General features: G+C 44.3%; 1 protein-coding gene across 1 annotated transcript; it reads right to left on the minus strand.

Moving 5' to 3' along the window:
* abhd14a (abhydrolase domain containing 14A) lies at window positions 1–11,236 on the minus strand. Its single transcript, XM_043708650.1, has 4 exons — window positions 11,218–11,236; window positions 10,224–10,403; window positions 5,340–5,575; window positions 1–466 (listed from the first exon to the last, which is right to left on the minus strand). Exons 1-4 carry the CDS (start codon window positions 11,234–11,236, stop codon window positions 287–289), a joined length of 615 nt encoding a protein of 204 aa, XP_043564585.1. The 3' UTR covers window positions 1–286.
* Between the last annotated feature and the right edge of the window lie 1,890 nt (window positions 11,237–13,126).

Below are 13,126 nucleotides of genomic sequence, written 5' to 3' on the forward strand. Positions count from 1 at the left end.
ATTTCCCAGGTCTATACGGGGACATTTACCCAATCGGCCCGAAACTGAACTAAATCTTTACCTATGTTTTCCAATCTGTGAATTTTTCACGTTTTAACTAATATCTACTGAAACTTCAGAGAGGAAGTTGTTTTGAAATAAATCTGAAATAGTTACTCCTGTTGCAGAGTCTGACTCCAAGAAATTAATAACAATTGCTGATGAAGCTAGTTTGGTGCTGGTCTTAATTGTTTTGTACGTACAGTCCCCAGTGCACAGTGACATCAGTGGTATAAACACTCAAAGCTTAAAATTTAGTTAGAAAGTCCAATAAAGTAGTATGGAACAAGTGTGGTTCATCAAGGTAACAGGCGTGCCGAGCTGTTGGGATCTTGAAGACAGAGTGATGGGGAAGATACTCTAAGTTTTTCAGGGACCGTACACCCAGATTAGTGTCCAATTCTCCAAAAACAATCAGGGTCGGGGTCTGCAAAGAGAAGCATAGATTTAGTTCCCCATGTGAAATAGTGCCAGCGCAACTCACAAACAAAAAATAAACCATCGTTCTCAACATCAGCACATCCCAAAGCACTTTACAATGAATGAAACATTTTAGAGGTGCAGTCCCTGTTGTAAAGTAGGTATCACGGCAGTCAATTAGCATATGGCAAGATCCCATAAATGGCACACATAAGTGACCAAGTAATCGGATATAAATTGATTTCCTGGTGCCAGAGATGTGGCCCAAGAGAGGTCAACATCAATCTACAATCTCCACTGCAGAGGTCCACTTTGGAATGGGCATTTCTGATTAATCACAACAGTCTTAAAAGGTATTCTACTGAACAGATGTGAACATTGTAACCCTGAATTAGAACCCTGTTGCAACTTTTGATATTATGGAGATGTACCTCACTAGGTTTAAATAGAACAATGCGGGCAGGGTTGGAACTTAAGACAGACCAGAAGGATCACTCTGGAAGACACACAAGGGAGAAGACTCTCTGGAAGGAATGCAGAGCGTATTGTCCTGAAGTTGAAGGTGTATACTGTACCTTTAAAAGAGAGAGAATGCTGTTCTGAACTAAGAGCATACAAGCACCTGTGTTTATGACTAGATGGCAATCCCAGAGGTACTGGAAAATTGAAAATATGTAACATTTGGCTATGAAATGGATCGGGTGCTTGATCAGAATCTCAATCTCATTTGCCCACTATTCTTCCAGATTCCTCAATGGATGTTCCCAACAAATATCTATCAGTGGCAGTCTTTAAATTTTGTTCCCTGAGTTTAGGTTGCTATTTTGACAACAATTCAGAGAGTCATAGTCATAGAGATGTACAGCATGGAAACAGACCGTTCAGTCTAACTTGTCCACGCCGACCAGATATCCCAATCCAATCTAGTCCCACCTGCCAGCACCCGGCCCATATCCCTCCAAACCCTTCCTATTCAGATATCCTTCCAGATGTCTTTTAAATGATGTAATTGTACCAGCCTCCACCACTTCCTCTAGCAGTTCATTCTATACACATACCATCCTCTGTGTGAAAATGTTTCCCCCTTAGGTCTCTTTTATATCTTTCCCCTCTCACCCTAAACCTACGCCCTCTAGTTCGGGACTCCCCCACCCCAGGGAAGAGACTTTGTCTATTTATCCTATCCATGCCCCTCATGATTTTATAAACCTATATAAGGTCATCCCTCAGCCTCAGAAATTAAGTTGATGTAATTTCAATAAGTGTCTAATTGGAACAGAATATTGTTATAGTGAGCAGTTAAGGCAAAGGGGGTCTCAGAGTGGTGAATAATTGTTGTTTAATGTTCACTTTTAAAGTTAAATAAATTGATGTTATTTTCTTTAAGTAGTGGAATTTGGGAATTCTCTGCTCGTCATACTTTAACAGATTACAAGACGAGGTGAGCCTTTCTGGGTGGTTGGTTTAATTAACAGAGGGGTTCGCCTCTGTGTCATAACAATATCAACACAAATATACAATAAGGCCTTACCTAATCTAACTAAGTTAGAGCCTGGTATTCTACGTTGACCACGAAGAGCAGTATTTTGTATTAATGTATAATAAATAGTTTCAACCCGAAACTCAGTGTGGCATCAACCCGCACAATAAAAGGGTCGAAACACCTCTTCTACCATCTTACCCATTAACAGATTTACTGTAGACAGACTCTGTCTCAAGCCATTGAAGTCAACTGTACCGAAATCTCAAATCTTTGCAGTTGTTTTGCATTTCTCTTTTTCAAACACCATGTGGATCACAATGATACTATAAGCACTATTAGATAAATGTTCATGCGCCATGTCGCAGTTAATCAAATCTGGTTTACTACATTACAAAATCTATTCCGGCCTCCCATGTTGGTGCATGGACAATAGTGTTACTTTGAACACAGCCAAGGAATTCATGACCTTCCTGATGTGCTAGTCTGCGTATCCCAATCTGTATGAAAAATAATGGTCCCCTAATGGTTTTAATTACTACTGTCAGAATATAGTGAAGCAAAACACTGAAAGAAAAAAAGAGAGAATGTTAGGAGAGCTGTCAGGTTCGCATTCCCTTTGTCAGAAGCCATAGAGTCATAGAGATGTACAGCACGGAAACAGACCCTTCGGTCCAACCCGTCCATGCCGACCAGGTATTCCAACCCAATCTAGTCCCACCTGACAGCACCCAGCCCATATCCATCCAAACACTTCCTATTCATATAACCATCCAGATGCCTCTTAAATGTTGCAATTGTACCAGCTTCCACCACTTCCTTTGGTTTAGGGTGAGAGGGAAAGATATAAGAGAGACCTAAGGGGCAACTTTTGCATGCATAAGGTGGTATGCATATAGAATGAGCTGCCAGTGGAAGTGGTGGAGGCTAGTACAGTTGCAACATTTAAAAGGCATTTGAATGGGTATATGAATAGGAAGGGTTTGGAGGGAAACGGGCCTGGTGCTGGCAGGTGGGACTAGATTAGGTTAGGACATCTGGTTGGCATGGACGAGTTGGACCAAAGGGTCTGATTCTGTGCTGTACATCTCTATGACTCAGTGACCTATATAAACAATTTGGATGAGAATATAGAAAATGTGGTTAGTACGTTTGTGGATGACACCAGAATTGGTGGTATAGTGCCCAGTGAAGGTGGTTATCTAAGAGCACAATGGGATCTTGATCAGCTGGGTCAATGGGCCTAGGAGTTTCATTTAGATAAATGTAAGGTGTTGCATTTTGGTAAGGCAAACCAGGATAGGACTCATACAGTTAATGGTAGGGCCCTGGGGAGTGTTGTCAAACAGAGACACCCAAAGGATCAGGTGCATAGTTCCTTGAACGTGACGTCACAGGTAGACAGGCTGGTGAAGGTGGCGTTTGACACACTTGCATTCATTGGTCAGTGCATTGAGCATAGGAGTTAGAATGTTATGTTGCCGCTGTTCAGGACATTGGCGAGGTCCATTTTGGAGTATTGTGTACACTTCTGATTGTCCTTCTACAGGAAGGGTATTAAGTGCGGAAAAGATATACAAGGATGTTAACAAGACTGGAGGGTTCACACTGTAAACAGAGGACGAACAGGTTGGGACTTCTTTCCTGAATGTAGGAAGTTGAGGGGTGACCATATAGAGGTTTAGAAAATCATGAGGGGCATAGATAAGGTGAATAGCCAAGGTCTTTTTTCCCAGGAAAGGGAAGTTCAAAGCTAGAGGGCATAGGTGGAAATGAGAGAGGAAAGATATAAAATGGACCTGAGGGGCACCTTTTTCACATCGGAGGGGGGTGGTGTGTGTGGAACGAGCTGCCAGAGGAAGTGGTAGAGGCAAATGCAATTACAACATTTAAAAGACATTTGGACAGGTACATGGATCAGAAAGGTTTAAGAGGGATACGGGCCAAACATAGGCAAGTGGAACCAATTTAGTTTGGAAAAATGCGATCGGCATGGACAAGTTGGACCAAAAGGTCTGTTTCCATGCTATATGACTCAATGAGTGAGCAACTTTGGCTGCACCTGATCGTGCTTCACATTGCCTGGTTGGATCTGGCAGTAAATACATTAAAACAGTTGTCCACAATAAATCTTGAAGCTTTTTTATTTTATTCGCCCATTGGATATAGGCGTCATTGGCTTAGCCAGCATTTATTGCCCATCTCTCAGTGCTCAGAGGGCAGTTTAAGAGTCAACTGTGGATCTGGAGTCACACATAGCCCAGATCACATGAGGATGTCAGCTTCCTTTCCTAAAGGTCGTGAGTGAAACAGATGGGTTTTTCTGACCATCGACAACAGCTTCATGGTCATCATTCGACTCTGAATTCCAGATTTTGAAAAAAAATTATTGAGTGCAAATTCCACCATCTGCCATGGCAGGATTTAAACCTAGAAACATTAGCTGGGTCTCTGGATTAATTGTCTAGTGATAATAGCCATCACCTCCTCATACCATGCATAGACTTAAAAAGGAGGGGAAACAGGAAGCGAGCCAGGTCAGACCGAGACACAGTAGTTTCAATGAAGAAAAGATATTGCCAATTTTTTTTTTATTCATAAGGGTACAAGTTAGTAGATCAGCAGCAGGGTGAATGCAAAGCTGGAGCTGGGGATTTGTACGTGCAGTTTTAGGGAACGTCCCCCCCCCCTCCCAGGCCAGACAGAAGGAAGTGGGTTTGGGAGGACACAGAGTGATGTGAGTGGACAGCGATTCACTGAAAGTGATCAGAAATTGATTGAGGTGATAGGAATAGGGGACTGTAAGATAGCATAGTTGAAGCTGTGCTCCTGAGTCAGGGATTGATTGAGAGAGGATTTATATTCTGTGAACTCGGAGATTGTAATGAGCTGAGCTGCAGGTTTAAACTCACTGCAAAGTGAGATGTTACTCAGTACGGAGACAGGGAAGGGAAAGTAGGGAAAATGTCCATGAGTTAGTGTGGTATTTGGATGTACTGGGAAAGGAGAGGTGGAGGGTGAAAGAAGATGAGATTCCAGGGGAGGAGGAGGTCATAAGGACGTCTCACTCATCCACCAGGTTCCTGTTAAAGCCAACGCAATCACCCACAAGCAGCTCATGGATGAAAGAGAACCTTGTTCACGAGTGAAAAGATATTGCCATTATTCAGAAGGCAGCCGGGATGAGTTTAGCTTCGAAGGCTGGCTTTCATAGCCAGCGGGTCGGTGTGGACTTGTTGGGCCGAAGGGCCTGTTTCCACACTGTAATGTAATCTAATCTAATCTATAACTCGGGTGGGATATAGCCTCCTGGCCACAAAGTACAACTGCTCGCCTCAATGACAGGGATAAGAAGGAAATGAAGCTCAGAATGACAGAGGATTGAATGATAGCAGCCTACCTGGATCTTCTGATACTGGTCAGCATTGTAGAGATTCGTCCCAGCAGGTGCAATGGGGACAAAGCCCTTCAGTCGCTGGGTGTAAAACATCAGAAATGGAATGGAGAAGTGACCGCTCATTGAGGGACTGACGACGACTGGTGCCTGGAGTCCCACAGCGTTCAGGAAGGCCAGCAGGAAGTCAGCTCTGTCCTTGTCCACTTTGTCAATATCCAACAGTGGGGTATTCCCATACCCTATTGAACAAGACGTTAAGTAGGCACAGTCAAATGGCACGGAAACAGACCTTTCAGTCCAACACATCCATGTCAACCAGACATCCCAACTTGACCTAGTCCCATTTGTCTACATTTGGCCTATATCCCTCTAAATCAGTCCTGTTCACGCACCCACCCATTTGCCTTTTAAATGCCAATTGTACTTGCTGCCAACGCTTCCCCTGGCAGCTCACTCCAAACATGCACCACCCTCTGCATGAAAAACCCACAGGTCCTTTTTAAATGTTCCCTCTCTCAGCCAAAACATCTGCCCTCTAGTTTTGCAACCCCACCCCACCACCACCCTGGGAAAAAGATCTTGGCCATTTACCCTCTCCATGCCCTTCATGATTTTATGAATCCCTTTAAGGACATTCCTCAATCTCCGACACTCCAGGGAAAAATTCCCAGCCCATTCAAACACTCCCTGTAACTCAAACCCCCAGTTTCTGGCAAAATCCTTGTAAATCTTTTCTGTACCCTTTCCAGTTAAATACCATCCTTACTATGGAAAGGGGACTAGAATTATATGCAGCGCTCTATAAATAGCCTCACCTTTTTGAGCCGTAACCTGACATCCTAACTCAATGCTCTGACCAGTGACGGCATGTGCGCCAAATGCCGCCTTCACCACCCTGTCTACCTGCAACTACACTTTCAAAGAACAATACTCCTGCAAACTGAAGCCTCTCTGCTCAACAACACTCCCCAGCGCCCTACCATTAACTGAAGAATCCCATCAGCCACATTAACTCTGACAGAATGAGTGCCATCAAACAGAAAAAGGCGAGCCACGCTTCACTGGCCCTAGTAACAAGACCAGAAAAGTTAGGGCAATGGGTGGGAGGGTGGTGAAAGCTGTTAGGTCTGAATGTATTTGTCTGTGTGTGTGGATGTGCACTAGCATGCACAGGGAAGCTGAATGTAGTGGAGCTGATTATAGGACATGCAAATGGGGTGGGAAACTATGGAAAGGGGGGGGGTGTCCGTCCACGTGTACGCATCTGGGGAGGGTTTTACTTTGTCGCTAGGGGATATGGAGAGCTTGGCTAAAACATCCAAGAAAGACAAAATCACTACATTTTAACAAGCGCTTGAACACATTTTCGCATGTGTCACATGTTGATCTATCATCGTCAAAGTTTAATAACCATCCACTGAAAGTTGTTTGCAACTTCATTGCAGTTTCATTTTTTTTCCCCATGTCACTATCACTATCCTTTCCAAGTATTAAGGTGGAAGTAACATTAGAAAACAGTTGGGCAAGTGCTCGTTTACAGGGAATGTAGAAACAGGAGGAGCCATTCAGGTCCCTGTCATCTTGTCAGATCATGGCTGATGTGTATTTCAATTCCATTTTTATGCCTTTGCTTATGATACTCTTAACCAAAAAAAAACACCGCACAGAATGGAATCAGCCTGAAGGTTCAATTCACTGTCAGCAGTGTATTTGGGGGCTGGGGAGCTCACACATGTACACTACTTAGGGGAGAGCTTGTCACTAACAGCCCTGAATAGTCTCGCTCGAATTTAAAAAGGCTTCCTTGTTCCAGACAGGAAATAGTTTCTCTCTATCTAAACTCTCATTTCCTACATGGAAACAAAGGATGGCAGATTTCCCTCCCGAAAGGACATTAATGCACCAGATGGGTTTTTAGGACTATTGATGACAGCTCCTATTCACCATCACTTTCAACTCCAGAGTTTATTAATCTCCCTCTTAGAAGGTCAGTGACAAGAAAATTAAATTCGAGTTTCTGACTTGACTATTGGTAAACCAGATGAGTTTTTACAAGAATTCAGTACTTTCACGGTCACCACCATCTTTCTATTACAAATTCACTTTTAAATTCCCCAGGTGCAGTACAGTTTGAGTTCAGACTGCCTGGTTCCTGGAACTATTCTCATATTCCTCTTCTGAACACACTTCAATGTAGAACTGCGTGCAATGTAGTACCCGTAGAACTGCGTGCAATATTCCAGCTGAGACCTAAGCATTGTTTTTTAGTAATTCATCACTCCTTCACCATGCATATACTCTCTGATCTTATGAATGTATCCTCGAACATTGTATGCTTTGTTAACGTATACAAGTGTGAGTTTATCCATTTCAGTTGGGAAAGCAGAGGGGCAGACTATTATTCAAACAGTGACAGACTGAGAAATGTTGATGTCCAAAAGAACGTGGTGTGTTTAACACCAGTCACAGAAAACAAGCATGAAGGTGCAGCAAGCAGTCAGGATGGCAAAGGGTATATTAGCCTACATTGCAACAGGGTTTGAGTACAGGACCAAGAAAGTTGTATCGCAGCTGTATAGGGCCCTGCTGAGACCACGACTGGAGAATCGTGTGGGGTTTTGTTTTCCTTATCCAAGGAAAGATGTTTCACCCTGTCCTACCCACTGTATGCACATACATCCCCAGCTCTCGCTTTTTGAATAGTACCTTTTTGAATAGTACCCTGCATTTTCTACTGACTCTCCACATTCTTCATACCAAAATATATCACCTCACATTAGTCTGCCTTGAACTTCATCTGCCAGCTACATGCCCACTCCCTGAAGATCTCTCAGGTAATAATATTATTTTCTCATGCAATTGAAGACTTTCACTGGATATTGTGCAGATTAAAAAGAATGATGATGGCGATTTACCCATTGTATTTAGGCTGCATTGTTTCTGAATGCCCCATGCACTGATATTTTTATGTCCTGAATAAGGACCTGGTACTTGAAGGGACAGGAGTGAGCACCAGGACAGAAACCAGATAAAGGGCCTAAAAACACAGGGTCTAAGGCCAGCATTTCCTGTCTGTCCATTGAGTACACAGCAGTGAAGAAGTTACACAGATCCTCCTTGTTTGAAGACCCATTTAGTGTTCAGCTATTGTTTGCCTCTCTGTAACCAGTGACCCTAACCAGTTAAAAAAAACCTCAAAAGGTTTCAACTCATTGGCCCTTTATTTCTCCAATTTGTCAAAACAAAAATAAAAAGTGTTTTTGATTGAATGTTAGAGCTCAGAATTCTGCTTCTCATTCTGCATCGAAACCAAATTTCCCTCCTTGGTAGGATGCAGTATGTCCAACTCTGTTCTTCAGTTGATGTCCACACACACATGGAGATTTCAGTATGACTCACAATGACAAACAGCACTTCTGTTCCTAATCCAGTCTGACTGGGTCAGGACAGGCCACACATGCTGACTTGAAGGAGGGAGTTACAATTTTGTTCCTGTTTCCCAGTCTAAAACTAGGGCTACATTTGTCAGTGATGACCATAAGCATCTTTCATCCATATTCATTGTCTAAATCTCAAAGAAATGATCATTAGATTAGATTAGATTCCCTACAGTGTGGAAACAGGCCCTTCGGCCCAACAAGTCCGTACCGACCCTCTGAAGAGTAACCCACCCAAACCCATTTCCCTCTGACTAATGCAGTTAACACTGCGTTGGCAATTTAGCATGGCCAATTCACCTGACCTGCACATCTTTGGACTGTGGGAGGAAACCCGCAGACACGGGGAGAATGAGCAAACTCCACACAGACAGTCACCCAAGGCTGGGATCAAACCTGGGACACTGGTGCTGTGAGGCAGCAGTGCTAACCACTGAGCCAGCGATCGGCTCAATTCATCAAAGAGTCTTAGCAGATTTTACAGATTCACATGTCAGACAGTAGGCACACTAAAGTTCTTCGTTTGCAGAAGTTAGATATCAATGCAAGGTTCAACATTCAGTCAGCAAACCTGGAGAGGGAATAGCTAGTATAAAACAGGAAATCAGCTCATTGAAAGCCAGGTGTTCATTTCCAGGAACGTTTCACATAAAATCCAATAAAATACCTTACTGAAGCATGGAAACATAGAAAATAAAAGTAGACCATTCAACCCATCAAGCCCATCACCATGTTCCTGCTCTCTCTCCATACACCCTAAAGCCTTTCATGTCTAGAATCTACTTTATTTTTTGAATATATTCAGTGATTCGGCGTCCATAGCCTGCGGTGGAGGAGAACTCTGCAGGCTGATTACCCTGTGAAGAAATTTCTCCCTATCTCGGTCCATAAAGGTCTACCACATTTCCTGAGACTATGAGCCCTTCGTCCAGATCTCCAGGCCGGGGAAACGTGCATCCAGTGTATACAGCCCCGTCAGAACTTTCAACAAGAGCCCCTCTTATTTCTTCTAAGCTTCAACAAACACAAGTCCAGTCAACCCTCTCCATCCTCATATGACAGACCTACCACCCCAGGAATCAGGCTGGCCTGCCTATCTATAGTAAGTATATGTTTTCCAAAGTAATACTCCAACAACAAGGACCTACACAGCTGCAGTCAGGTCTTTCTGCTCCTCTCTGAAAACCTCTTTGCAATGCAGGCAAACATGATATACCAATTGCCGTCCTAACTGCTTGCTGCACCATCATGCTTGCTTTTACTGAATAGTATATAAAGATAGCCAGGTCCCTTTGCACATCAACATTTCTCAACCTATCACCATTTAAATAACACTCGACCATTCTGTTTTCCCGACTGAGGCGGATAACTCCCCACTCATCCACGCAATTGGCCACATACAGTAACAACCAGACATTCAGGTTCAAAAGCAATGTTTGAAATGCCTTACCGGGTAAGTCCATTGCCACAGCTCTGTATCCTTTCTCAGCAAGCAGACTCAGTGTTCCTAGCCCCTCCCAGGTCTTTGAGTCGAAGGCCTGTCCGTGGAGCAGTAGTACCTCCAAGCTAAATAACAGAAATGAGAGCGGGCACCACTGAAATATAACATCAGAGGAGAAAGGATATGGTGCTCAACTGTTCAAAGTTTAAGTCACTTGGAAAAGCTACTGTTCAACCAGGAGCTCTGAACTGGATGAAGTGGTTGGAAGGAGGGATCTATTAAATGTTACCGAGTGCTTATGTCTTGCTGTCTGAACCTATTGAGGTTGATCAATTACAGAACTTCACGATGACTGTGACTGTTCTCAGTTGAACCGTGGAGCAGGAGGAGAATGAAGGTTAGCAGCTGAAATATATACTGTGGAGAGAGCGAGAGGTGGCCAGCACAGGATGAAAGAGAGGGGGGGGGGTTGCAGGTTTGTACATGGTTTTCACGGGATTCACAATCACGGGCACAGCTTCCTTGACCTGCCTGAGGAGCAGTAATCCAAAAGCCTAGGTTTTCACGCAAGGCACCTGCAAACAGGGGACAATCTGCTGCCTGCTGGACCTGGTGGCTATGCAGAAGCAATGGCTGGACAGGGTAGGACTCCTCTCCCTTTCGTTATCTGGAAACGGTAGCAAGGAACTAAAGTCAACTGCGCAAACAACAATTTTGGAACAGATTATGCACCAGAGCTATGAAATGTCAACACAATAACATAAATAGCTTCCTTCCACAGCAGAATTTACAATGTTTCAGTTATGACAGTGAAAGTCGATATCTCCCATTGATTACAATCATCACCCTATTTTAGGATGTTTAGCCAGAGATGTGGTGGAGAGAGAAAGATATTTTTCTGTGAAACTTTAGCTGTGCTGTTGAGACACCAAGGTAAGGAGTGGTTGTGAAGACACCACATACCACACAAAGAGGGTCCTGCAAGGCAGCCAGAGGTACTGACCAATGGCTGCACTGGCCATTGGTCTAAGCATTAAACAACGTTTGGAGAGAAGGTGGCCAGAGATTAGAAAGGAGGGTCTATACTTGGAAACGTAGCCTCAGACAACAAACACAAACATCCCAGCACACGTCGGTGCAGTGCAAATCATGTTAGAATGAGACCTCTCTCCTCCTGAATTTCGTAGCACCCCCCCAGGATGGTGCATCCACAAAGATTTCACCTCTCTTCAGCTTCAGCTGTGGTGGAGGAAAAGGTACAAATTTCTCAGCGTTTAATGCCGTGCTGTGGGTTAGCTTCAAGGTCCTGTTGTCTAAAAGCAAGTCTAAGGTTGACTGAAGAGAAAAACCCTTCTGGGTTTTATCTGGTCCTTATCTGGTCTGGCCGACACATGACTCCAGACCCACAGCAAAACAGTCGACTCCCAACTGCTCTCTGAAATGACCTAAAGTCAATCAGTTCAAGGGCAGTTTGGAATGGGTAATAAGGGCCAGCCTTAACAGCAACACCCACATCACACACAAGAATAATAAAACAAAACAAATCCCTAAATTGTTCTGACTCTGGGAACCAAACCTGCAAGCACCTTTCCAAGCCACTCACCATCCTGACTTCGAATTATATCTCTATTTCTTCACCGTCACTGGGCCAAACTCCTGGAATTTCCTCCCTAACGTCATTGGTGGGTGTACCCTCACCTAATAGGCTGCAGCGGAAGAAAGCAACTTCTCAAGGGCAACTAGATTACATTACAGTGTGGAAACAGGCCCTTCGGCCCAACAAGTCCACACCGACCCGCCGAAGTGAAACCCACCCAGACCCATACATTTACCCCTTACCTAACACTACGGGCAATTTAGCATGGCCAATTCACCTGACCTGCACATCTTTGGACTGAGAGAGGAAACCGGAGCACCCGGAGGAAACCCACGCAGACACGGGGAGAACGTGCAAACTCCACACAGACAGTCGCCTGAGGCGGGAATTGACCCAGGTCTACAGGCGCTGTGAGGCAGCAGTGCTAACCACTGTGCCACCGTGCCGCCCAATTAGTGATGGGCAATAAAATGCTGGCCCAGCCAATGGCACCCACGTCCCAAAAAAAAAACGAGGGCGAGTTAAGAGCAAGAGGAGGCCATTCATCCCCTCAATCTGAAGATCATGGCAGAAGAGCCTGTAACCTCTGTGAGGCAGCAGTGCTAACCACTGTGCCACCGTGCCGCCCAACTAGTGATGGGCAATAAAATGCTGGCCCAGCCAATGGCACCCACGTCCCAAAAACGTTAAAAAAAAAAAAAACGAGGGCGAGTTAAGAGCAAGAGGAGGCCATTCATCCCCTCAATCTGAAGATCATGGCAGAAGAGCCTGTAACCTCTTAGCAAAGAACAGAAGAGAAATCTCAAGGAGATATGGGATAAGACCTAAAGATCAAAGACAGAATCAAAGCTTGAGGATGAGGTCTAGGAGCCCTAAATCAAAAGTAGGAAGTTTGGCAAGAGAGACCCTTTAGCCATATACAAAGCCAAGATTCAAACAGCCCTGTTTCTACAAACTAAGGTAAGTGTGCCGTCAATGAGTGCAACGGAGCAGGAACATAGGAACAGAAGTAGGCCATTCAGCCCCTTGAGCCTGAGCCACTGTCCAGTGAGATCATGGCTGATGTGGCTGAACTCCATATATCTGCCTTTGGCCCATATTCCTTAATATCTTTGCTTAACAAAGACGTATCTATCTCAGAATTAAAATTGCAACTGATCTGACATCCGGTGCCATTTGTGGAAAAAGTGTTGCAAAACCCCTACCACCCTTTGTGTGTAGAAGTGTTCCCTTTTATCTCTCCCGAACAGTCTGGCCTAATTCCACCTGGTCTTACAACCCCCAGTTCCTTCATAAGTAGTATCATGTGGTGCAG

Source organism: Chiloscyllium plagiosum, chromosome 18 (assembly GCF_004010195.1).
Source record: "Chiloscyllium plagiosum isolate BGI_BamShark_2017 chromosome 18, ASM401019v2, whole genome shotgun sequence".
In the NCBI taxonomy this organism is placed as follows: domain Eukaryota; kingdom Metazoa; phylum Chordata; class Chondrichthyes; order Orectolobiformes; family Hemiscylliidae; genus Chiloscyllium; species Chiloscyllium plagiosum.

What these genes read in the sequence shown, in the direction of transcription:
- abhd14a (XM_043708650.1), bottom strand. An exon ending in TGTGGCAATGGACTTACCCG is followed by an intron (nt 5,576 to 10,223) that starts GTAAGGCATTTC and finishes CTTGTTCAATAG; the next exon opens with GGTATGGGAATACCCCACTG. An exon ending in ACCAGTATCAGAAGATCCAG is followed by an intron (nt 467 to 5,339) that starts GTAGGCTGCTAT and finishes TTCTCTTTGCAG; the next exon opens with ACCCCGACCCTGATTGTTTT.